At 41.8% G+C, this 27,698-nt stretch overlaps 2 protein-coding genes across 2 annotated transcripts in view; both read right to left on the minus strand.

Annotated features, from left to right (window-relative positions):
* Positions 1-16,297: 16,297 nt before the first annotated feature.
* Positions 16,298-17,257, minus strand: LOC120882035 (olfactory receptor 2S2). Its single transcript, XM_040265806.1, has one exon. It carries the CDS (start codon positions 17,255-17,257, stop codon positions 16,298-16,300), a length of 960 nt encoding a protein of 319 aa, XP_040121740.1.
* A 9,880-nt stretch (positions 17,258-27,137) lies between these two features.
* LOC120869413 (olfactory receptor 13C7-like) overlaps positions 27,138-27,698 on the minus strand; it is an 11,597-nt gene continuing 11,036 nt past the window's right edge. Inside the window, exon 2 of the mRNA XM_040249017.1 lies at positions 27,138-27,692. Within this exon, the coding sequence (XP_040104951.1) occupies positions 27,138-27,692 (555 nt within the window). The remainder of the gene's footprint in view (positions 27,693-27,698) is intronic.

A 27,698-nucleotide genomic window follows, 5' to 3' on the forward strand; every position in this document is an offset into this window, starting at 1 on the left:
ATGCATTGGAGAAGGAAATGGCAACCCACTCCAGTGTTCTTGCCTGGAGCATCCCAGGGACGGGGGAGCCTGGTGGGCTGCCGTCTCTGGGGTCGCACAGAGTCGGACACGACTGAAGCGACTTAGCAGCAGCATGTATTAAGTGCTCTACTGTGCCCTGTGTTAGTAATAAACACTCTCATCTGTGGGAGCAATAAAGCACATTCTATGTCTTCCAGGAGTCTGGTTGCTACAAAGATTACAGACATTCCTAAAAAGATCCTGTGAAGCTGTCAGATATAAAACCAACATGTTTCAAGACATACAAAACATATTTTGAAAAGCTAAAGATTATACTTTTCTGCTGAATTTTACTTATTTAGAAGTTACTTTGCTTCTGAATGACAGTTGTATCAATTGGAGAGGGCCTTCTTCCAGTACCTCCTTCTGGTGACAGCATCAGATATCAGATGATAGCTGTTGAACCAGCAGTCCCCTTCTAGAACTCAGTCCTAAGGAAATCATTAAAAAAAAGTGGATCAGGGGACTTTCCGGGTGGTCCAGTGGTTAAGACTCTGTGCTGCCAATAGAGGGGATGTGGATTCGCTCTCTGGTCAGGAGCTAGATCCCACATGCCCTGCAGTGCACCCAAAAAAATTCTTTTAAAAAAAGTGGATCAAGTTTCCTCAACAAAGATTTTCATCTTAGAGTTATTTACAAGAGAAACATTGTTAGCAAAGTAATTATCTACCAATAAATGGCATCCTCAATAACTGTGGTATATTCATGGAAACAGAATATGGATAATTACTCACATATTTAAACATGTCAACAAAGCATTTGCGGTAATGTAGAGATGGTTTTGATATAAAATTCAGTGAATTGTAAGATATAAATGTGTACATACAATATAATCTCAATCATAAAAATATTTATGTGTAAGAATGAACAGAAGGAAATTATTTCAAACTTTTAGAACAGTTAACTATAAGGAGATCAAATTCCTTCTTACACTGCTTTGATTTCATCTAAACTTGCTGCAAAGGCCATGTGTCATTTTGTGCTCTGAAAAAAAAAAAATCATCATTTGGATTGAAAATAATGAAAAAGAAATAGAATAAATGGAAAGAACTAACTTTGGCCTGAGGATCAGAGCTAAGGATTTGGGTCACCTCTGAGCTCACCTTTTGAGCAGGGAGCCTTCTTTCTCTGAGCCTCAGGTTTCTTACCTTCAGAATGTGGGTAAGAATTCAGCCTGTCTCCCTCTTGGAGTGAATGTGAAGATATAAATATTATGCCAGCAAAGGGGCTGATTCCAGAGGCAATTCAAATTCTGGAATGTGAGATGGGAACCCCAAGGCTCTAGGGAAGATGTCCTGCCTTCCCACGGGTGCAGAGTTAGTGGGAGAAGGTAACTGAAGAGGGACAGCTTTCATGAGCACAGCATCTCCTCTGGGTACCCTGTTTTGTGCCCCAAGGAAGTGGGCTCAGTCATCCACTGAGTATGGGCCCAATCCTGACTCATTCATGCCTTAGAGCTTTGGTAGTTAGATGGGAGAGATCTCAGCACATATCTGATACTAATACTTATAGTATAGTTGTAGTTATTGAAAATTCACAATTCCTCAGGCGCTGAACTTGGTGCCTTTTCACTAATTTTGTTCATCAGTTCTACCAAACAGATATTTATTGTGCACCTTCTATGCGTCCTACCTGTGCAGTTGGCATTAACTCCATTTTTATGTGGCAGAATTCCCCCTCTCCTTACTCCTTTAGTAGGGCTCATCACACACCAAGTCTCCCTTTTGGCATGAGTTAGACTCACCACATTGGAGAGGGAAACAGCAATTCACTCCAGGGTTCATGCCTGGAAAATCCCAGAGACGGGGAAGCCTGGTGGGCTGTCGTCTATGGGGCTGCACAGATTCAGATACGACTAAAGTAACTTAGCAGCAGCAGACTCACCACACCAAGCTGGGATAACAGGAGTTCACCTTTTGCAACACAAGTTGAAGCCCAGAAAGAGACAGAGACTTTGTGGCATAATAATACATGCATGATATACTAAGGGAATATCAGCTACATGGTAATGAAGCAACTTGCATTCATTTCTGCAGTTAAGTGATGGAGCTGAAGACAGAACCCAGAGCTGTTTGTCTCTATAGCCTGTGCTCTTTATGACAATGTTACTTCACCTGTTTCCAGCCCATCCAGGGTGGGGACCGTTCTCCACAGCATCTTCCACTCAAGCTCTGCTGTCTACATACCTCCTAAGTCAGGGCATCCTATTGGAAGGTTCTTTTCCAGGAGGAGCTTTAACCAATTCCTTCATCCTGTCTCTTGCCAGAGGAATCTTCCCTGTCCACTATCACCCCAGGCTAGGTTAGGCAGCCTGTTCTGGATTACCGTCCTTCATGGCCCTCACCATAGTTACACTGGCTCCTTCAGTGTTCACCTTCTCCGCCTTGGCTCCAGCTCCACGGAGGCAGGGTCTTCCTTGCCACACGCACTGCAGTGTTGCTTGTCACTCAGGCTGTTTGCTTGACGTGGAGGAGGTGGCCAGGTCACTATTTAAGAATGAGTTCCCTGGAAGGCTGGCATCCTGGAAGACCCCAGTCAGAGGGCCCATGAAGTCCTCAGCTCTAAGCCCGTGGTGCTTGCTTTGGATTAGAGACATATGTGGTGGGATTGGTACCTAGGGAACACTGCAAGAATTAGATTATTTCCATGGGGGCTGACATTTTAGAGGTAATTGAGTATTGGCAGTTATCTTTAAAGGCAATAGAATATGAAAACCAGTGAAGGCAACAAGGAGATGTTTAATCTTATGAACAAAATTGTAACCTCCATCCTAGATCATAATGGGATATTCTTAGAATTGCTAATGAATTGCTGCTTTGTCATTTTATCTGCTTTTTTTTTTCAACATTGAAAAGCTCCTGAGATTTGGCCAAAGGGATTGGAATTATAGGTAATGAGCACTAGGATGGAAGATGACTGTGGAAGAACAATTGGAGTGTGGGTGGAGGGTGCCCAGCACAGGGATTTCAGCCATATGGAATGGCTCTCACCTGATGTTTATGGTCTGGTTCTTAGGGAAGGTGATGACATAGGGGCTTATGGAAATTGTCCTACTTGACTATTTGGGTAAAAGCTATTTCATGGCAAGGCTTGTTTTCTATGATAATTTTTATTGACTTGTTATTTTTACTTATTTTTATTTTGTAAATCCAAAGATAAAAGGAAATCTAAATTTGCTATCTGAGAAGACTAAAAAGATAGATTTTCTTTCTTCCATCTTGAAAAGAATGTGTCTTTATTCTTCAAGAATAAAAGTTAGTTTCTAATTCCCTTATTTATATTTTAATGTTATTTTCCATTTTTATTTGCACTACCTATTATGAAAGTCTCAATTTTCACTTATGAAACTACACTGATATTTTTTACCATGGTAAAATATACACAACATAATTTTTATGATTTCAAAGTGTACAGTTCAGTAGTATTAAGTACCTTCCCATTGTCCTGCAACCATGATTACTATCCACCCCTAGAACTGTTTGCATTTCCCCAAACTGTAACTCTGTACCAATTAACCACTATGTTCCCATCCCCATCCCCCAGTCCCTGGCAACCACCACTCTACTTGCTGTCTCTATGAATTTCAATACTCTAAGTATCTCATATAAATGGAATCATACACTATTTGTCTTTTGGTGACTGGCTTATTTCACTTAGAATCTCTTCAGGGGTCATCAGTGTTGCAGCATGCGTCAGGAGTTTTTTCCTTTTTAAGAATAATATTCTGTTGGATGGATAACTTTTTTATTTTAAAAATTCTACTATGGCAAACTTCAAACATACATAAAAGCACAGAGAATAATATATTGTGCTCCCAGGTACCCATTATCCAGCTTCAATAAGCTTGCTTATTCCATTTATATTTCCAGTCCACATCCTACCTTAGGAAGCTAATTCCAGAAATATCACTTAATCTGCAAACATTCCAGGATGTATATAAAGGATAAGAACTTTTACTAAAAATGTAACCACAACACCATTATCATATCCTGAAACACTGAACAATGATTCCTTAAATCATCAAATATCAAGTCAGTATCCAAATTTCTGTGTAATTGAAAATGTTTCAGTTGATTATATTTTCTTATGTTTGTAACTAGTCATTTTAGGCCTCTAAAGATCTGGATGGTAGTAGAGGGGATTTAGTTCTAAATCAAAACAAGTGGGATTTGGACTAATCAGGCTCCAGGTAAACCTCACGTACAGGTACTTGAAAGAATCTTTTCCTGGCCTGGTTGTTCCAGGATGTTTTCTTTCTTCTAATAGCAAGGAGAGTAGTGAAACAATTGTGTCTTTGCAGTTGAGCACCCCTTCCCCCAAAATTTAACCTTTTATTTATTTGTGCTCTCCGATTTGCATTTGGCCTCTTATACCCTTCCCTAGGACAATTTAGTAGATTCTAGTTTTAAAGCAAGTAAGAGGATGGACTCTGGAAAGTACCTGGTTCTGTTAACTGCAACTTGAAACTGAAAAGGCTTATGAACTAAAAAGAAAAAAAGAGAAATGAATGGGTGCTATTGGAGGCTATTTGTAAGACAGACTCAAGGATAAGTAAGGGTAAAATAAAGGGACTAGCTGAGCAACTCCTGTGATAAACGGTTGGCAGTAATAGTCCCTGGAGGAAGGGACAACTTAAAAGAGGAGACTTAAGGCAGGGTTTTTAACCACAATCCAAGGTAAATCTTTCCTTTCTTCTCAGTGTTTTATATTAAATTGGGGCTGCTAGATAAAACATAGGTTGCCGGTAAAATTGCAATTTCAGATAAACAGTGAATACTTTCCAAAGTTTAAGTATGTCCCAAAGATCCTTTTTTGTTAAGCATTTGTGCTGTAGATATCTTTGCTGCAAGCATTTTCACTGCGATATTTTTGCCAGATAACTAATTGGCTGTAAAGCAATTTTGCATGAAAGAGGAAATAATGGGTTGACAGTTTTTGGTTTAACTGGTTGAAATGTGTTAGCATTGCAGTCAGTGACATTATTGATGGCTTTGTGGAGCTGACAGATAAGGATGATCTGCGGCCGGTAGTCGGCTTCCTGTTTTGAAACATACTAGGATGGCAAGGAAAGGGGCCTGGGACAGCCTTAAAGGCACAGAGTTGAACCCACATTTCCCACAGAACTTTGGAAGGTCTATCAACAGATGTGACAATGTGCCAAGAACAAACAATAATGGAGAGGCTTTCATAATGCAATACAAAGCTTGTTTACAAATATGCCTCATAGTATTTGCAAACTGATACTTCTCTTTTAAATTTATTTTTATTGAAGTAAAGTTGATTTACAATGTTATGTTAGCTTCCAGTGTACAGCGAAGTGATACAGATACGTGTATAGACAGATATTCCTAATCTTTTCCGCTATGGTTTATTATGGGATATTGAAATATAGTTCTCTGGGCTATACATAGGACCTTATTGTTCATCTATTGTACATATTAGTTTGCATCTGCTAATCCCAAATTTCCAGTCCAGCCCTCGCTATACCCTTGACAACCACAAGTCTGTTTTCTATCCATGAGTCTGTTTCTGGGAACTGAACTTCTCTTAACAAAAGAAGAAATCTTAGCAAAAAATTAAAAGTATGATGTTGAACAAGAAGAGGAATCAACAAGCAAAACTAAAGGAGACGGGGCAGGGGGCGCCATAAAATACTATGAACGAAAGATTCCGAGGACAAGTGCTTAGGTATGATGCACAAATAAAATCAGTTATTTGAGCATTATTGCCATGAAATCTACACACATTTTAAATGTATTCAAATATTTTGTAACAAAGTCCTTTTAATTTTGCTATTCATTCCTCATGTTTCATTGTGTCCTTTTAAATGTTCATTCCCCTTTTATTTTTCGTTATTTTATCTTTTACCACCAAACTGCCTTACAGCCAATGCGGGAGGTGGGGATAACGCTTGCAGCAAAGGTGATTCTAGTGGACATACCAGACTTTACACTAAAAAATGTATTTGTTGTTTATCTGAAATTCAAACTGAAATGACCATTCTGTACCTTTGGGCTTCCCTGATAGCTCAGTTGGTAAAGAATCTGCCTACAATGCAGGAGACCCAGGTTGGATTCCTGGGTCTGTAAGACCCTCTGGAGAAGGGATAGGCTACCCACTCCAGTACTCTTGGGTTTCCCTTGTGGCTTAGCTGGTAAGGAATCCGCCTGCAATGCAGGAGACCTGGGTTTGATCCTTGGGTTGGGAAGATCCCCTGGAGCAGGGAAAGACTACCTTCTCCAGCATTCTGGCCTGGAGAATTCCATGGACTGTATAGTTCATGGCGTCACAAAGAGTCTGACACGACTGAGTGACTTTGACTTTCATTCTGTACCTTTATTTGCTAAATCTGGTAACTCGCATCAATGGGTAAGCACTCCACCAGTGAAACAGGCGGTTTGACCTTTAGGCCTCTCAAGGTTTTCTTCCTTGGAGGATGGTTGAATTTTCATTTCTTTATTCTTTCTTCTTGTTTTCCTGTCTACCTAATACTATAGCTTTATATAAAAAATTGATCTAATTTACATTAGCACCAACAGAATATGAGTATTTATTTCCCTCTATGCACATCAATATCTAAAGCTATTATTAGTCTTTTAATTTCTGCTAACCTTCCAGACAAATGTTGTGGAACTGCTGGTTTAGAGCACTTCTTAAATGAGATGAACTTTTCTTTTGTGATGCCTAGCATCAAGATTTTGGTTAAAAAGAAGTTTAAGTTTTCTTCTATATACTGTGAAAAATTTTACAATGAGAGGTAATGACTTACAACACATTAGTTGGTTTAAATTCCAACACTGGATTTCCCAGCAACTTCCTCCAAAACTGATATTTTCTGTGCATACTCAAGGCAACGCTCAGGAATTTCAAATTAGTTTTCACGAAAGCAAACATTTATATTTAAAAAGAAAACATTTGAACTCAGAACTCGTTAAGATTAAGTTAAAAAGCTGAAGATGTCTGGTGAGTTAATGCCCCTAATGGCAAAGTCAGGGTCAGATAAGCTGTAGTGACTTAAAACAGCATTCCTGCTGGCTTTGTGTAACCATATTTGTAAATGTTGCAATAAGGGATTTAAAAAGTCCCCTAGTCTCTCTACATTACCACGAAGAGCTGTTGAAAGAACAAATTTCTGCTCAGTTGTTTTTTCCTTTGCTTAAAAAAAAAAAAGTGCCAGGAATCCCACCCCACCTTGCTGCTGGGTAACAGTAAATCATTTATTATTCCTGGATCAAACACAGGCATTCATGTCTAGGAAAACATTTTGCAATGAATGGGATCTTGGTCTCTACTAAAAACAAAAAATGGCTAAAAAGAGACTTCAATTTATTTTCAAATTCTATGGCTAAATTCCTATAATTCCTAACTGGTGAAAATATTCACCAGCTACTAGATTTTTACTTAGAATCAGATTTATTTCTTTGGTGTCTGCCCAGAGGAGCTATTGAGAGCTATTTGTGGCTAGCTTTTAAGAGACCAAATGGACCTCAGATGGAATGAATGTTGACACTAATGTACAATACACAAGGAAAAGCAGGAGAAAGAATGGAATACTTTTATTTTTTGAATAAGTATAACCAATTTTCACTGCAGAGTTTTAAAATTTGGCAAACCAAAAAGATTACTTCTCACAATGACCAAATATAACTTTGCATTTTGGCATTAAACTGGGAGTTTTATATCTTATCAAAATTCTTATCTAATCAACTAATTCAGTCTCACCAAATACAGTCACTGTCAATCCAGACATACTCAATAGTATTCTTTTCCTGAAGCCTAATTAGGCATAAAGCTAATAACTCCCCCTAAAGTAACCAATTCCCCTCAAAGTGATCAAATTCTTTCCCCTAGCATTCCCAGTCCAGAGAAGGTGATGGCACTCCACTCCAGTACTCTTGCCTGGAAAATCCCATGGACAGAGGAGCCTGATAGGCTGCAGTCCATGGGGTCTCGAAGCGTTGGACACAACTGAGCGAATTCACTTTCACTTTTCACTTTCATGCACGGGAGGAGGAAATGGCAACCCACTCCAGTGTTCTTGCCTGGAGAATCCCAAGGACAGGGGAGACTGGTGGGCTGCCGTCTATGGGGTCACACAGAATCAGACACGCCTGAAGCAACTTAGCAGCTTAGCAGCAGCATTCCCAGTCATCTAGTCAACCACTAGTCATGTTCTCACAGTCAATCATTAAATAAATGTCATCGCAACAGAGACCAAGAACCTTTCAATATACGTTTTTCATTTCCCCTTTCAATAAATAGAAACTCCTAAATTTTAACTAAGCTCTGACTTCCTGGCTGGACACTATTTCCTACCATCCTTTCTATCTGGGTGGCCACGTGGGATTGAGTAGACATGTTTTCAAGTTCTAGGTCAAGTCCTTGAGAAAGAAACTGTCCATGCCCTCTCTGTCCCCCTTTCTTTTGGCTGGAATGTTTGAATTAAGAGGTAAACCAGCTTTGATCAGTTGGGTGAGGATAACAACATAGGGGAGAGTGGAGCAAAAAGAAAGAAGTGGGTTCCTGGATCACCTGGTGAAGCAACGTGACAGAAATACCAGTGAAGTCTCGTGGGCATCCATTCCAGGTGCATGTAGGCCAAGGGCCATTTCTTTACACCTACAGTCATAATACAGCATCTTCCTGTCTGACAAGTCAGATCCCAAAGTGTGGGCAACCTCAGACGGCTTTTGAAGGGCTTGGTACTTTCTAAGTCCAAGTTGCTCAGATGCTGAAGCCTGGAAAGTTGGCCCCCAAGTACTCCCCCCTTGTAGTCTAGGAAGATGAAGTCACCTAAGACTTCTGTGAGAACTTTGTGTTCCCTTAGAGGTGAGCATTTGTGAGAAACTAGTGAGATCCTTTAGAGTTATAGGCTAAACTAAATCTGGACTGTAAACCTGGGTAGAGTAGGAGCCTTTAGCAAGATCTATGGGTCGTAACTATAGGCATTTACCACCTGTAGATGGGTTAAAATGTTATCAGTTCTCAGTATTTTCAAATGGATGGTGAGCCAGCCTCAGACCCCTCCTTGTCGCCCCTGCAGCCTCCTTGTATGCCCTTGAGTTTGGTGAAACTGGTTTGATTATATCATTAGGCCCAGCTACCTCTTGCGACTGGGGATTTTCTGCCAGAACATTCAGTTGTGCACTTTGAGGACTGTTCGCAAGAGTTAGTGAAGTAGAATAGTGAAGTGTCTCATTAGTGGGAGAATCAATTCTGTTCTAAAGTGGTCTTTATGCTCTTACACTAGGAATATTATTAGAGAATCAGAGCATATGCAGAGACATTTAGTTCGAGTGCAGTAAAGGGAGAAGGGAAACTTTGCATAGGTTGTCTCCCTTGGACAGAGATGAAGGTGAGGTTTGTAAAAACAAAACCTCCAGATGATCTTCGTTTGAGGGTAAACTGAATGGCTCCAAGGAAGGAAATTTGTCCTTGAAAAGGGCTGACAGAGTTATGAGGAAAGGCAATTCTTAGTTGCATGTGAGTTTTTCTGAGAATCCTTATGGTTTCAGCTATAATGAGTTCACTCTGTGTCCCTGTCTGTATCATAGCAGCCAGTGTCCTTCCACTGGTACCTGCATGATTTTTCTCATTGGAATTTCTTTGGGGGATTAACAATATGGGAATTCCCATGATGGTCCTTTTGGACCCAAATTGAAACATAAACATGTATATCTCTGTAATGGCTGTTGATCTCTAGTTTACAAAAAAGGGTATGAAGCAAGCATGCTGCCTTTGTTATAAGACTTAGATCATCTGGCTGTATGCTTGATGTGGTACAACACATGATGAGCTCTTAGGCAGCCTAGATGCTGGGAGAGAGAATGTGATAATATTATAAATATATTTCAAACTCTCCAAGAAACACAAAGTGAAGCTTTACTATCATACTTGTTGGGAGCATGTCCCAAAAGGTAAAAGACATTTCAATTATCTGCACCCACTCAAAGGACCTGACTCCACGTCCAAACATATTATTTATTATTTTAGATGTACACATAATCCGAATCATAATTATGCTACCCAGGTCCATCTCAGATGAAAGTGAGTAAGAATTAAAAGTGAAGAATGTGTTGATCTGATGAAGAAATTTGTAATGCCATATTAGCAAAACTTGATGTGTATTGCCCATAGTTCAAAGACTTATAATAGCTAATTTATCATGATCTGGCATTGTCCTGACGATTGTGAGACAGGCTGGGAAACAGATACATATGGAGATTTAATTTTTAAGAAACTATTTTGTTAACTCTTATTTTTTTCCCCAATGTAACTAAATTTCGATTAACAAAGGGCTTTCTGGGAGTAAATGGCAGCTTTTACGTTTAAAGCAATACAGTGCAGAATTAGAATTATGAGGACTTTGTGGTCAAAACTATTTATTGTTCTCCAATTAGAAGGAGAAAAAGTGGAAGCAGTAACAGATATTTATTTTTGAGGGGGCTCCAAAATCACTGTGGATGGTAACTACAGCCATGAAAAGCAAAAGATGCTTGCTTCTTGGAAGGAAAGCTATGATAAACCTAGATAGCATATTATTAATAAAAATCAGAGACATTACTTTGCAAACAAAAGTCCGTGCAGTTAAAGCTATGGCTTCTCCAGTACTCATGTATGGATGTGAGAGTTGGGCCATAAAGAAGGCTGAGCTCTGAAGAACTGATGCTTTTGAATTGTGGTGCTAGAGAAGACGCTTCAGAGTCCTTTGGACTACACAGAGATCAAACCTGTCAATCCTAAAGGAAATCAACCTTGAATATTCGTTGGAAAGACTGATGCTGAAGCTCCAGTACTTTGGCCACCCAATGTGGAAAGCTGACTAATTGGAAAAGACCATGATGCTGGAAAAGATTGAAGGCAGGAGGAGAAGGGGGCAGCAGAGGATGAGATGATTAATATCATCAACTTAGTGCGTGTGAATTTGAACAAACTCTGGGAGATAGGACAGAGGAACCTGGTGTGCTGTAGCCCGTGGGGTCACAAAGAGTCAGACATGACTCAATGGCCGAACAACAACAATGACATTCCTTCTTTCAAAAATCAAAGAATCCCCCATTTTTAACTAGGTCAGATGTTTGCCCAGAATTGAGGCTGTATTTCTCAGCATCTCCTGCTGTTAACTACAGCCACATGACTAAGTTATGGTTAATGGGTTGCAAATAGAATTGAAGCATGACAGTCTCTAAAGACCTTTCTTTTTTAAATATAATTTTATTTATTTATGTTTGGCTGTGCTGGGTCTAGGTTGCTGTGTGGTCTTTTCTCTAGTTTCAGACAGCGGGGGGGGAGCTAGTCTTTAGTTGTGGTGTGCAGGCTTCTCACTGCGGTGGTGTCTCTTGTTGCAGAGCATGGATTCTGGGGTGTGCGGGCTTCAGTCGTTGTGGCTCCTGGGCTCTAGAGCACAGGCTTAATAGTTGTGGTGCACGGGCTTAGTTGCTCCAAGGCATGTGGGATCTTCCCCGACCAGGGATTGAACCCATGTCTCCCACATTGGCAGGCGGATTAGAAACGTTTCTTATAGGACAGCTGGCATATGCCCTTGTGCCCTGTATTATCCAGAATTCTCCAGAGAAGCAGAATTTATTATGAGGAATTGGCTTACTCAAATATGGAGTCTGGGACGTCCCACAGTGTGCTGTATGCAGATCTTGGAGACTCGGTCTGTGTCCAAAGACCTGAGATCCAGGGAAACTGATACTGAAAATCCCAGTTTGAGGCAGGAGATGAGATGAGGCATCTCAGTGAATTCCTCCTTCCTCCACCTTCTGTTCTATTCAGGCCCTCAACATAGTCAATGATGCTGACCCTCATTGGAAAGGGTGGTCTGCTTTATCAAGTTCACAAACTGAAATGCTAATCTCACTGGGAAACACTCTCACAGACACATATAGAAACAATGTTGAATCTGAGCATTCCAGGGCCAGTCAAGTTGACACAAAAAATTAACCATCACCCTCCCTTCTTCTTTGTCATTCTTTCCGTCCCACCACTGTGTAGTGTGGTATAAGAGCTGGAGCTCTAGCTGCCTTCTTGGACTATGAGGACAACACCATTGGGATAGGAAAGCAGTAAACTAGAAGGAGGTCAAGTTCAAGTCCCTGGAATCTTTGAGGAATAGAGATCCCACAATATCCCTGGGTTAACTACCCTGCGGATCTTTTCACATGACAGAAATAAACTGCTGTCTTGTGTAAGCATTCCTAATGTGATGCTCTGCTATATTTGATTAAACCTAATCCTCACTGATACAAAACCTTATCTTGATGTTCACTTGATTCTTTGCGGGCCTTAGTCCGCTGGTCTCTAGCCATTTCCTTTCAGGGGTTAGAGGTCAAACCTTGGTCCTTAGGATAACAAACCCAACGGGTTAAGAACAGGGACAGGTCCAGTGAATGTCTCAAGAACTTAAATTTTCTGGCTGCTTCAGTTGGTTCTGAAAATAATAGTCATGGGCTCTATGAGGTAATATGACTATAATTTTATTCTTCAGAGAGCATTGCTAATGTAAAATATATATCTATCCTTTGCTTAAAGATGTCAATTTGTTTCTTAAAAACACTGCTAAGGGAAAAAGGTCAATAGATAGAAAATTTTTTCTATTAATATTATTTTGTTGTTGTTGTTACTTTGACTTGTTTAGCCACTAAGTCATGCCCAACTCTTTTGTGGCCCCATGGACTGCAGTTCACCAGGCTCCTTTGTCCATGGGATTTCCCAGGCAAGAAAACTGGAGTGGGTTGCCATTTTCTTCTCCATCTACTCATTTTAATACGAAAAATTAGGATATGTTTCATCCTGACCCAGGATACCCTAACAATATTCACAGATAGAAGAATATATTAGTTTAACAGTGAAAGCAGTTTTATGCAACAAACAGCAGTCAGAAAGCAAATAAATAGAGTTTATATGTAAAAGGTAGTATAATGAAGTTTACCGTACTTTCCAAGGAAGGAAGAAAGATTTGGTGGTGGTGGGGCTGGGGTGAGAAGGGATTCTTTGAAAAGTGCAGTCTTCTTCCTGCCCTATTCAACAATATTTCAACATTTTGGAGGCTCATGGTAATTGTGCATTCAAACTGCACTATAAAGTCATACCTCAGAAAATATATCTAGGGCAAAATAAAAATAAATACACCAGCACTTCAAAACAAAAAGAACAGTGCGTGTGCCCAGCCCACTGGAGTCGCAGGAGGTACTGCCTCTTCATCGGTCTCACTTGGCGATACATTTCAGGTTCACCCCTATGTGTCAGGCAGTTCCTAGCTGTTCCATCTGATACTCTCTAGCTAGATACCACTGTGCTGAGTTATAAATTACTCATCACAGTAATAATAAGTTGATGACACTTGATGGCAAGTGTCTTTGCCTGAAACCAAAACCTCAAAATGTTACTTCCTGTAGTATACATCTCTGGGTAAAAACATGGTTATTCTGAAAAAAAAAAAAAAAAAAATTTTTTTTAATTTGTAAAGTGGTATAACCTTCAAAGCCATAATGGCAGCAAGTTATTACTGACTTTTGTGTGGGGTATGTGTGTGGCTGAGAAGGGAGAGAGCAGGGAGTGGCAGCAACTCAAATCTCTTTACAGGGGTCTCATACTTGGTAACAGTCAGCTGAGTCTTTATGAAGTATGGTATAGACCCCAAACTGCCACACCTAGTCTTTTTGCCAGGGTCCTGGGCCTAAAATCTCTCCTGTTTTCTTTCAGCCAAACTTGAGAGATATGAGGTGTGTGTTCCCCCTTCTGGGAGAAAGACCAGGATAATTCCTGTGTCCCTGCTTGCTAACCTCTCCGTTTCCCTGAAACCTCTTGAACGCTGGCAGGGTCTACGCTGGCCTCGGTAAATGCTGCTGGAGTCAAAAGGCATGGACTTTGGAGTTAGACAAAGTTGGATTCAAATCCTGGCATTTCCTACTCTGAACATTTTTAAGTCTTTCTTATTTAGCACCTCCCTCTTCCTTCCCCTCCAAACCTTCCTCTGACCTTGCATTCTCCTCAAATTGCATCATATCATGTTTTTCCTTCTCTCACTTCACTGTTACAAGTGTTCAATCTGCCATCTTATCAGAAAGACTTTTTGTGCTGGAGTTGACCTCCTAGAGTGCTCTTGGAAAGTTTTCGTTCCTTTGGCAGTTCACTTGTATCAGGAGACTTGTTTCTCTAGGTTTTCCGTGCACCTCTGTCTGCCTGCTGGGTGCCCTGCTGCTGGCACTCTTTAGGCAGCCACATCCTGGGAGTGGGGCAGACACTGTAGTCCTCACGTGTGTATTAGAGTGTGAGACACTTGCCACTGTGAGTACTTTAATAGGCTCCAAGCTGCCGAGGTGAGTAAAACCTGGGGCATTCTCTGCTCTGGGCCAGAAAGACCCCTGGGCTCCCTTGGGCTCTTGCAGAGACCCTGACATGGAAGCCACAGCCCTGCCCCTCAGTGGTCCAGGAATCACCCAGCCTGACTCTTGTAGACAACCACGGAGTTCCCTCTCTTTCCTGCCCCAACACCCTGATGCTTGTCTCCAGGATCTCCTATACAGAGGAGTAAAATTCCTGCACCACTTCCAACTTTTAGGATCCTGACATAGCCTTATAATTTCCCACAGCTTTTGAGCCTCAGCAGCTGTTTGTTCTCAGAAAGTAGAGCAGATGCATTAGGATTTGGTTGTGAAGCATGGGGTTGAACAAGAAGACCTATTATGCGACTCCCCAAGTATCTGAAGTTTGCTTGTATGGCCGCTAGATGTAGCTCTTGTACATTCGCAATAGCAAGGTGTTTCTGTTTTGTTTTTTTTTGCTGGGACATAGTAGAAATCAGGACGACAAACAAGATAGTGAAATTTTATTCACAAAATGTGCATCCCTATTTTATACAATTCATTTTTTAACAAATATAAAAAACTTAAATATCATGTGAAGTAAACACTTCCAAGATCTACTGTATATGCGAAGTTGGGTTCTCTTTCTAAATTCTCTTTTTAAGTTTTCCAATATTCTCAGAACTTAATATAATTTGTCATAAAACTGCTTGTATTCACTTACTGCCATCTTGAATGTCTCATCCATCTTCTGTGTCTGTTGTACTGGATCGGAACTATATTTCGCTCTCCTCCACATGGCACATTACATTGCATTCATAATACTTCTAACAATAGCTTACATTTCTATGATGCTTACTATTTACAAAGAATTTATTTATGGTATCTTCTGTATTCCATGTAAAATAAAGTGGTGATTTTTTATGAAGAAATAAGCTGAAAGGTGTTAAGCAACCTGCCCAAGGTCATAAGTAAGAAAGTGCTTCCTGGTTTTATTGTGTTAAACTCTGGAGACTCAGGAAGTGCTGTAGGCTGTAGACTTTATATCCTTAGACATTCACAGTGTACATTAGTATATTAAAATCTCTGAGAATTCCTGGAGCAAAGAAACTTTCCAGACTTTAACCTACCATCCCAAAGTCTTCAATATTTAGCCACTCTTTCTTTATCTATCTATCTATCTGTCTATCTGCCTGTCATCTTTCTTTTTTTTTAAGAATGTCTTATTCACTATGTAATAGAATAGTATCTTTTCTATTCGGAATTGCTGTAAGTGATGAAGATCAAATTCAAACCCTATACGCCTTCTTCAATTTAATTTACTATCAGTGTTTCAAACTCTGCAGTGCATCAAGAAAAAAAAAGATCTCAATTTTCTCATAGCTAAAAAGAAATTCATTTAATCAAAATAGATTTCCACCCAGAGGCTTTATATGTGGTGAACGTTTGTCTCTTCTGAGCACTTCTGGCAAACTGAATCTGATATACAGGAGCCCAAGATGAAATGTCCGTTTCCTCCTTGTTCCTCTGACTCTCCCGGTGATTCCAACAGGGCTGACAAAGCTGCTGTGAGGGCCGTCTCACCTCTCTGTACTAATCTGCAGTTCAGATACAGCATGCCCATTAGGCTTGCTCTAGTGGTCCCTGTCTCCTTGGTTTCAGCTCCATGTGTCTCCATCTGTCTCCATGTGTTCAGAATGTCCTCATCATTCAGTTAGAGGATTTGTTGTCTGGCATCTGTTGAATGTTAGACATGTGGCCAAAACCCCGCAGATAAACTCTGAAAAGGTAAACATTCCCTGAAAATAGGCCTTAGGGCAAGAGACCATTCCTGTTAAGTTGACTTGTTGGCTTTTGGATGGCAGCTGTAATGAGTGAAGTCCTTTCCTCCATGGGGGTGAGAACCACAGAAGACTTCTCCTACGTCATCTCCTGAAGTATTTCTGACTCACCAGGTTCCTCACAGCAGCCTTCACGTCCTTGTTCCTCAGGCTGTAGATGATGGGGTTGAGCATGGGGGTCACCACCCCATAGAAGAGGGGGATGAGCTTGTCTGAAAGGTCCTCTTTGTCTGCGCCCTGAGAGTCCTTAGACTTCGGCTTTCCATACATGAAAAACAAGGTCCCATAGAATATTATCACCACAGTGAGGTGGGCAGAGCAGGTGGAGAAGGCCTTTTTCTTCCCCTCAGCTGAGGGGATCCTCAGGATGGTAGCAATGATTAAGACATAAGAGACAGAGATGAACAGAACTGGGACCCCCAGGAAGATCACATTTGTCACCTCCATACTGATCACATTGATGGAGATGTCAGCACAGGCCAACTTCAGGACAGCCAGGATCTCACAGGTGAAGTGGTTGATAATATTGGCCCCACAGAAGGGCAGCTGAATTACCAAGGATGTGTGAACCAGAGAAGCAACACCACCAACAGCCCAGGAGCCCGCAGCCATGGGCACATAGACAGCCTTGCTCATGACCACAGGGTACCTCAGGGGGTTGCAGATGGCCACGTAGCGATCAAACGCCATCATGCTCAGGAGCACACACTCTGTTCCCGCCATGGAGAAGGAGAGGAACATCTGCACGGCACAGGCTGAGAAGGAGATGGTTTTCCTGGGGGTCAGGAAGCTGTCCAGGACCAGAGGGACTGAGGAGGTTGTGTAGCAGATGTCCAGGAAGGAGAGGTTCTCCAAGAAGAAGTACATGGGCGTGTGCAGGCGGGAGTCAAGGATGGTCACCAGGATGAGGACCCCGTTGCCCAGCAGGATCACCAGGTATGTGAGCAGGATGAGCACGAAGAACGTTTTCTCCAGCTTTGGGTGGGCTGACAGGCCCAGGAGAATGAACCCCACCAGGGGGGAGGTCCGATTAGGTTTTTCCATGTGATATTCCGTCATCAGCACATTACAAAAGTATCACATCAGGCTTTCTTGAAAAGAACCCCAGCTATCTGGTATGAGGCCACTCCTGCTGCTTAATAGGACAGCATACGTGTGTTAGAGAAAACAGCTGAAAGAGACAGCAGGCTTGGGCTTCCCTGGTGGTCCAGTGGATAGGAATCCACCTGCCAATGCAGAAGACATGGGTTCTATCCCTGATCCAGGAAGTTCCCACATGCCTCAGGGCAACTAAGGCTATGTGCACTACAGCTACTGAGCCTGTGCTCTATAGCCATAACTGCTGAGCCCATGTGCCACAACTACTGATGCCCGCACCCCCAGAACCCATGATCTGTAGCAAGAGAAGCCACCCCATTGAGAAGCCTGCCCCTGCTTGCCGCAACTAGAGAAAAGCCAGGTCTTTATTTTGGGCTGTGCTAGGTCTTCGTTGTTGTTCCTTGCAACAATGAAGACCTAGCACAGCCAAAAATAAATAAACAAATAGAATTGAATATATATATATATATATATATACACACATTTTAAAAAGAGGCAGCAGGGTGTCCTCAGCTCTAAGATGAGAAAAGGTCAGAGCTGGAGCAGAGCTTACAATGGGTCAGTCCTGGGCAAGGGCCCCAAACAGCCTAGCTGTATGAGGGATTTTTCCCAAGTTGCTGCATTCTCTCATTGCCCATAAAAGCAACTGAAGTCTCAAAAGGGGAGCGACCTGTCCGAGACTTCTAAGTTGGTGACAGAGACAGGACTTGAGCCCAGTGGAGCGGATTCCCCAGTCAAGGACAGCCTTTCCTCAGCATTATGATTAATGACTGGGTTTCCCAGGTGGCTCAGCGGAAAAGAATCTGTCTACAGATCTTTTCTACAGATCAATGCAGAAGACTCGGGTTCATTCCCTGGGTCAGGAAGATCCCCTGGAGAAGGAAGTGGCAACACATTCCAGTATTCTTGCCTGGGAAATCCCACAGACAAAGGAGCCTGGCAGGTATAGTCCATGCAGTTGCAAAAGAGTCGGACACGATTTAGCAACTAAACAACAACAATTTCAAATAATTAACAGCGAGAAAATCCTATGAATGATTTCTCTTTAATGGAAGTGTATAGTCTTTGCGTTTAACCTGAGTTTTCTGAGATTCCCAGGCTGGTCCAGTTCTTAGAACCAGCGAATTTTAAAACTTCTTTAAATTTTGACTACATTTGGAAGAAACTTGTATAAAATGTCAATTCACCTCCACACAGAAACAAGCCCGGGTAAAAACTCAATGATATTGAGGATGACTTCTCCAGTCCGCCCACCATCAGTGACACAGACTTGACCATCATCAGCATTGGGATCACCCTATTTTAATACAAACTGATAACAGTATATGGGGAGGTACCTATATGGGGAAGAACTTTATGAAATCAACACAAAGACTGATGGGAATGATTAAAATTGGAATGATTAAACCCACACTAGGGGCTGACAGCTCTGCAGCTTACTGACCAGTGAAATCAATGATTAATAGCTATGTGAACTACACTTATCAGATGGTAGGCTATACAGCATTAACCTCCAACCCCATTTCACTAGAATATTGGTGAACTTCTTAGCCAGAGATAACTCAGAAATATTTTTTTCTTTGTCCTTTTATGCTCATATTATATTCTTGTGTGGAACCCACCCTTGGGTTCCATACAAGCAACTAGCTTATGGGGAGACCTATATGCCTTTGTGTAGAGGATTTTGAATCTCTTAACTGCCATTGCTCAGATTCTAAATGCAGATTCCTCACTGATAATATTTCTCGAGGGACTCCTCTTTGTCCATCTTCAGTATTACCACATTTTCTGTTAATACAATGGGTACAGATGACTTGGTATTCAGGGTGGGGGAAAAGTCTTAGTAATCATGAAAAGAAAGTGAGAAAAACAGAAATAACTAGCCGTTGATAGACTGGGAAACCAGAGGGACCAAGCTTGGGTCCACTCACCCTCTGACGCTGAGGAAGGCCCCTTCTTCCCAGAAGCCTCTGCAGGAGGGGGATGATGGGAATCCCACACACTCCCTGGATTCCTGTGAGGAGGAGCAGCAAGGGCAGACAGGGGCTAGGAAATCATGAAGGAAGGACTGCCTGGCCTGGAGCTTACTCTCAGCTGTTCCTCCCTGCTCCAGCAGCAGTTGTGGGAAGGTTTCTGGGAACAGAGGCAGAGGAGAGGAAAGTGTGTCTTTGAGAAGTGCTCTGCAGAAGGCAGGCATGGCTACTGCCTCTGTCCCATCCGGGCTCAACTCTCCCCACCTGTGTCCTGTTTGTGGTGCTTCTCTGAGTTTCCTGATCTCAGATTCTTAACTCCTCACCGCACACCAAGACCAGACCCTGGATGCCAGAGAAAAACCCAGACCCCCCTGCCTGACTTCCTTTACCTCTGAGACTCTCTTTCTTCTTGTCTTCCTGAATCTTTGGGGGAACTTTGGCTTCTGGTGGGTGTTTCTCTCCCATCCTTCCTCCCGGCTGTGTCCTGGGTGTCTAAGTACCAGAATCTCCATGCACAGGAACTGTCATCCTGGTCTGAGCCTGAGGAATCCCATGGGCTCATTTTCCCCAGCAGTGAAGGGAGTCCTCGAGCTGCAGCCGTAGACTCCTACAGGGACCCTGCTAGTTCCAGAAGCAATTTAAAGTTTGGAGTGTTGAGTGTTCATAGGGCACTGCGGCTCAGCATACTGGGGGCTCCAGGGACCACATCCCTGCCATCAGTTGCAATTAGAGGCAGTGACTGGGACATGGCCACCTGGAAATGGAGAGGCAGGCACAGAAATGCCAGCTTCCTTCTGAGCCTTCCCTGGGATCTCAGAGAAGCCAGTGTCCTGACTACTGGCTAAGGCTGAAAGGTTTTTTTTTTTTTTTTTAACTACTTATCGATTTATTTATTTGTTTGGCTATGCCAGGTCTTAGTTGCATCCTGCAGGATCTTCAGTCTCCACAGTGGCATGCAGGATCTTTTAATTGCAGTATGTGGAATCTAGTTCCCCGACCAGGGTACGAACCTGGACCCTCTGCATTGGGAGAGTGGAGTCTTAGCCACTGGACCAGCAGGGAAGTCCCTGAAAGATTTTTTTATTTTTTTAAGCCATGAATTAATGTTGTTTTTTTCAAAAACTTCTGTTTCAATTGATATAATCATGTGATTTTTCCTAATTAGCCTGTTAATTTGGTAGTTAGATTGCACTGACTGATCTTTGAATATTGAACCAGCCTTGCATTGCTGGGAGGAGGGGATCCTCCTTACTGCTGGGCAAGGAGTGGGAATTTCAGCTCCCCACTAAGGCTCTGCTGATCCCTTTCTGGCTGGCAGTGAGTGGCAGGAGTGCCTAGTGTTGTCCCCATGCCCTGCACTGACACCATGGGAAGGGGTGCCCTCAGTAGCACAGGCACAAGCCCTGACTCTCCTGTAGGCCCCTTCTGATACCACCCAAGCGGGAAGAAGAAGGAGCTTCCCACATGGTCTCTACTGATTCTGTGAGGGTGGGGAGGACCTGTTACTGCCCAGCATCCCATCTTCCTATTGATCTTACTCTGATACCATGTTGGCAGGGGAGTGGTTGGGCTGCCTTATCATAACTTGGTGAGAATAGAAGTCTAGGCTATAATCTGCTCAGCCTTTGCTGGCGGGGTGAAGGTGAGGCCATTGTTTTTCTTCCGAGGTGTTTGGCTAGAGTAGAGTGGTTATTGTCAGGAATTAAATTTTATCAAGTACTTTTCCTATATCTGTTGAGATGTGATCATCTGGGTTTTCTTCTTTAGTTTGTTGATGTCATAAATTTTTTTATGATGTCATAAATTTTTAATGTTCACCCTATCCATGCTTTTGGGGGAGGATTAATGCAACTTGCTCACAGAGTTCAGTTCAGTTCAGTTCAGTCGCTCAGTCGTGTCCGACTCTTTGCGACCCCATGAATTGCAGCATACCAGGCCTCCCTGTCCATCACCAACTTCTGGAGTTCACCCAAACCCATGTCCATTGAGTCGGTGATGCCATCCAGCCATCTCATCCTCTGTCGTCCCCTTCTCCTGTTGCCCTCAATCCCTCCCAGCATCAGGGTCTTTTCCAATGAGTCAAATCTTTGCATGAGGTGGCCAAAGTATTGGAGTTTCAGCTTTAGCATCAGTCCTTCCAAAGAACACCCAGGACTGATCTCCTTTAGAATGGACTGGGTGGATCTCCTTGCAAATGCATTACTATATTTGTTTTACTGATTTTCATAATTTGGCTTTTTGGCATCAATGTTCATGGAGAGTACAGGCCTGAAAAGAATTTAGTCCTTTTGTCTTATTTGAAAAAGAGCCTGGGATTTGACTAAGACTCCCATCCAAGCAGTAACCAGGCCCAACCCTGTTTAGCTTCTAAGATCAGATGAGATTGGGTGGTACAGCCATAGACGTAATCAAGACTGGTTTGCAGTTTCTTGTATCTCAGTTGGAAGTGATCTATATAATATAAATATAGCATTGCAGTGGGAGTGTGCAGTGGTCAGCAAGAGAAGGTGATTATGTAAAGATACTTTTCCTTTGGGCTTTGTAATTGTCAAGACTTTGTAAGTTTCTAGATAGAAAACTTATTCCAACCAACATAACACCAATACAAACTTTAATGCTCATAAAACTGAGAAGTTCAAAGGTGGATTCAGTCTCAGGCACAGTTGGAATTAGGGACTCCACATGTCTTTAGGACTCTCTGCCCTTCCATCTGGTTCTTATCTCTACTTGTGTTTTCCTGGCTTCGTTTTAAACAGACTTACTCACAGGCTAGAGAAGAGAGCTGTCAGCAGCCTAATCCACATTCTTCTGTTTTAGTCTCCAGATGAGAACAGAGCCCTGGCAAACACGTTAGACTGCAGCTTTGCAGAGGACTTGCTTGAACCCCTAACTCATAGAAACGGCAAGATTATAAATGGGTATTGTCTAAAGCCACTAAGTAGTGATCTGCAATGCAGCATAGAAAGCCAATAAGGACCCCTTTTCTTCTTGCTCCAATTGAAATATGCTGCGGAATGGTTTTGATTAGTTTGACCAAGGTCACATGCTTTCCCTCAGACTGATTGCTGTGGCCAAGGGTGGGTGTACTATTGTTGGCAGTCCCCTGGAATCACATGATGAGAGTGAGAGGGAGCAGTTTCCTCCTGAAACAATAGAGGCACAGTACAGATGTAAGTGACCTCTGTTGAGGGCATCCTTAGAAACTCCAGCAATGCTGTGACTGATGTGTGTTTTTAGTAGAGGTCGCAAATTGCAACCCATTTTGTTTGATCTTAGAATTCTTACACTGTTGTAGAATTCTGGGAAACACTCAGCTCTGCAAAGCACCAGAGGGGAACGTGGAGACTACAGCTGGGGAGCAGCTCTTTGCATCGCCCCCTTTCCTCTTCCTGCATTCCTGCCTTGCAGAGGTTGGCTGGAGCTTAGGAGGAATAGGCAGTCAGCTCCTGCTTCCCCACCTGGTCCTTCCCCTTAGTTAAAGTCCCTGTCCGGCATCTGGAATGCTCTGATTGAAACTGTTTGAGTGATTATGTTATTGACATGTTGCCTGTGATCATCTTTGATGTTTGATTTGGTCATATTGGGTTTCTCATTGCGGTGGCTTCTCTTGTTGAGGACTTCCCTGGTGGCTCAGACGGTAAAGTGTCTGTCTACAATGTGGGAGACCCGGGTTCAATCCCTGGGTTGGAAAGACCCCCTGGAGAAGGAAATGACAACCCACTCCAGTACTATTGCCTGGAAAACCCCATGGACAGAGGAGCCTGGCAGGCTACAGTCCATGGGGTCGCAAAGAGTCGGACATGACTGAGCGACTTCACTTTCCTTTCCTTGGTCATATTTTGTGATTGGGTACTCAATTGTCTTAAAGATTTTAGGGATTGTCCTAAATTGAGAGAAATGGTTACCTGTAGTAATCAGGTGTGTAATCAGCCATGAAATTAAAGGATGATTTCTCTTTGGAAGGAAAGCTAAGACAAACCTAGATAACATATTAAAAAGCAGAGACATCACTTTGCTGACAAAGGTTCTATGGTCAAAGCTATGGTTTTTCCAGTATCATGTACAGATGTGAGAGCTGGGCCATAAAGAAGGCTGAGCGCCGAAGAATTGATGCTTTTGAATTGTGGTGCTGGAGAAGACTCTCGAGAGTCTCTTGGTCTGCAAGGAGAATAAACCAGTCAATCCTAAAGGAAATTCATTGGAAGGACTGATGCTGAAGCTGATATTCCAATAGTTTGGCCACGAGATGTAAAGAGCTGACACATTGGAAAAAGACCCTGATGCTGGGAAAGATTGAAGGCAAAAGGAGAAGGGATGGCAGAGGATGAGATGGTTAGATAGCATCACTGACTCAATGGACATGAATTTGAGCAAACTGCAGGAAATAGTGGAGGACAGAAGAGCCTAGTGTGCTAAAGTCCATGAGATTGCAAAGTCAGACATGACTTGGTGACTGAACAACAACAACAAAGTAATCAGATAGAAATTAATCTGCACATCTAGTGGTCTGGTCTAAACTCTTTGGTTATCTCCAAAACCAGGGCTGGAGTAAAAGCTGGTTTTTGTTTCTTCTTTTTTTTCCTTCAATTTGTTTTAAATTGGAGAATAACTGCTTTGCAGCGTTGTGTTGGTTTCTGCCATACGATGAGAATCTGTTGTAAATATACATGTCCCCTCCGTCTTTAGCCTCCCTCCCACCCACCCACATCCCACCCCTCTAGGTCATCACCGAGCACTGAGCTGAGCTCCCTGTGCTGCTCAGCAGTTTCCCAGTAGCTATCTGTTTTCACATGGTACTGTATATATGTCAATATTACTCTTTCAATTTGCCCTACCATTTCCTTCACCCTGCTGGCTGTTCATTTTTCTGAGAACCTTTGATGAGTGAGCCTTTCTGTTTGCTTCCAAGCCCTGGCCTTGGACCTTTTCCCAACAAATAGAATGGACTTGCCCTCAGGATGGGAAACTGGATGTAGCAAGGGTCATCCCAACCTATTAGAAACAGTTTTGGCTTTGGATGAGGGGACTTGGAGGATACTCCAGACTATCCTGAAGCTTACATTCAGGTATTTTCCTCCCTCCAAAATGAAAACATATTTTAAAAATTTCTTCTGTTTATGTATGACCATTGTAAATATCTGATATACTCAAATTCTTTATGTATTTTTCCTAGGTCTTTTAAAGTTGCTCTGACTGGTATAAATCATATACAACCACTTTACTTTCTTTAAATTATATACAACTTACTTTAAATTATATACAACCACTTTAGTTTTGCACTTGATTAAAATTTTTTCTCAGTAAACAACAATAGTTTACTTACTGAATAGTTTTCTTCTTTTCTGTATTTCATTCCTCATTTATTTTTCTGATCTGGTTTAAGTAGCTAGACTCTGCAGAATGATGCAGATATTGAGAGATGTCCTAATCCAGGTTGTAAGCATGTTACTAATGTTTTGCCATCAAGTCCACCCTTTGGTGGTGTTCTGATCATTTCATTCATGTCAAGGATGGATTCCTCTATTCAAATCCACTACTTTAAGAGAGTCAGAAATGGATGCTAAATTTTACCAAATTATTTCTCAACATTTGTGGGTGAGATTACTTTTTCTTTTTTAATCTGTTAATAAAATGGTTACAGTAATTGATCTGATGTTCAAAACCTTGCAAATCCTTAAAAAAAAAAAAAAAGCGACCACTGGGTAATATGTATTATCTGTTTAGTATATAGTAATTTAAATTTCCTCAGGTTCAATAAATGAGTTTTTTCATTTGATCAACTTTCTTTGTTCTTTCATAACCCTCTAATTCTTTCAAAAACTTCACCCTAATACTTGTTGGTATTTATTCTTAAATTTCCCACTATATCCGATGAAGCCTTCAGTGGGGTGTAACTTTCTCTTTCTCCATTTCCCAGCTAGATGAATTCATCTAGAATTATAACTGGAGCTCTATCATTGCTTCATTATCACTATTTACCTCGACATGATTGCTGATAATTCCTTCATGTATTCATCTTTGCAAAATCGGTATAAGAATTGACTATACTTAATCGGTCCTATGTATTTCATCATTCCCCACTGTTTCTTCTATCACTTCCTTTCAATTTTTTATTTTTAACTGTTTGTTGGGACAACATTCTAAATAAATTATTTTCATGAAGAGATTGTATGGATATGTGCTTTCTATGTTTACACATGACAGCAAGTGTCTTTTAAACCCTTGTATCTGTGCAGAGATAAGGGATGTGTAGAATTCAGGACTCATAACCCATTTCCTTTCCCTCAGAACTTCAAAAACCTTATTCTGCCAACATCTACATTTAGGGTTGGGGAACAGCGGGCCATTGACAGACTCTCATTCCTTATTAGGAAATATGGTTTTCTTCTGTGGAAAAGTCTGCAGAATTATTTTGGCGTGTATAGGAATTGAAACTTATCTTTGAAACTAGATAGGTGGGTCTTTTGCTGTAATTTCTTACTGGGTGTTTGATGAACCTTTTATGAATAAAATATCTAAAACTTCTATTCAGCAAAAAAATTTTTAGTTATTATTTGTCTTTAATCTGCTCTGTGTCCTCATGAATTCCATACTGAATCCAAGTAAGTGGGATTGTTTCCCCTGAGCAAATGTTCTTATTTCTCAGTTATCTTTTCTCCTAGCCTCCTTTTTTAGACTGCTCTTGTTGATTCAATACCCTCTTAAATTCCACTGAAAAAACTACTGAGAATTTTCTTTAATTTTTGGACCATCTTCCTGAAATAACTCTTTTTCAGCAAAGGCTGGTTGCTTTGGGTGTTAGTTTGTTTCCTCTCTATTGGATTAAAAATTCATATCAACTGTCAGAGGTTTTCTATTTTGCCCATTTGTTTAGCTGCGCTTCTAGATGGATAACTCTAGGGAATTCCTCACCAATCATGATGCTGATTCTTTTGTGTCTCCTCCTTCATCTCTGAGCACTGCCGCCTCTCCCTCTAAATACTGACCGTGTGGCCCTGGGGATTCTTAGGTACAAAGGCAAGTGATGGTCACCTGTTGGCTGCACACTTGGTCAAGCCAGGTCAGGTATTTAATAGAATTAATTTGATTACCCTCCACATCTCTCAGTTTCTACAATCCTCTGATGACCTATGGGAAGCCAGTGTTATCTAGAGAAAAAACACAAGGATGAATAGCACTTTCAGAAAAGGAAAAGAAAAAGGCCTGAACCTTTGACCTTTGCATCAGTCTGCCACACCTTGTTTTTCTCACTGCTCCAAGGATGTAAATGATTTTCTGATTGGGCCCTTGGTTAAGGGGAAGGGAAAGAGGCTAATTATGGGGACAGGAAGAGAATGATTCAGGAAACAGTTTTAAGAATTACAATGACAATAAAAATAAAGTACAATGAGGATAAAGATAAAAATATTACTGTTATTTGATATGGAGTAGGAAGAATTCCAGACAGGTGACCATAAAAGTATGGACCCATTCAAATATGGTCAGTGAGTGAGCCAAGGAGTGACTGAATTATAGACTATGAAAAGCTCTATAGACTAGAGCTTTTATGAATTAGAAAATAAAACTTGAAGAGTTACTTTTCTTTGACATCAATTTGTTTAGTATGCGTGGAAGATACAGAGAAGTAAAAGGCTAGATCAGCAAGGATATACTTTTGTATAATTGCCTAGAGATTGATGGGAAAATTCACACTGACTGCTTTTCTATTCACACAGAGTTCTTGGGTATAATGAGGTTCTGTGTAATTAAATGTACCTATGGAAACTTGCATGAACTTATCCCTTCATCTTATGCTCTTGAGACCCACTGGTGAGAGAAACTAGGGAGCAGGAACTATCAGGACCCCTCCACCATCACCAGGTGAAGCGTTTCTGAGTCACCAGGTTCCTCACAGCAGCCTTCACATCCTTATTCCTGAGGCTGTAGACGATGGGGTTGAGCATGGGGGTTACTACCCCATAGAAGAGGGAGGTGAGCTTGTCTGCAACATCCTGTTTGTCTGTCCCCAGGGGATCCTTGGATTTGGGCTTCCCATACATGAAGAGGATGGTCCCATAGAAGATGACCACAACTGTGAGGTGGGCAGAGCATGTGGAGAAGGCCTTTTTCCTCCCCTCAGCTGAGGGGATCTTCAAAATGGTAGCAATAATGAATACATAGGAGAAAAAGATGAACAGAACTGGGATGCCCAGGAAGATCACATTGGCCATCACCATACTGATTATATTGATGGAGATGTCGGCACAGGCCAACTTCAGAACAGCCAGGATCTCACAGGTGAAGTGGTTAATGACGTTGTCCCCACAGAAGGGCAGCTGCATTGCTAGGGATGTCTGCACCATGGCACTGGTGCTTCCAGCTGCCCAGGAGCCAGCAGCCATGGGCACATAGACAGCCTTGCTCATGACCTCAGG

Source organism: Oryx dammah, unplaced genomic scaffold (genome assembly GCF_014754425.2).
Source record: "Oryx dammah isolate SB20612 unplaced genomic scaffold, SCBI_Odam_1.1 HiC_scaffold_1, whole genome shotgun sequence".
NCBI lineage: Eukaryota > Metazoa > Chordata > Mammalia > Artiodactyla > Bovidae > Oryx > Oryx dammah.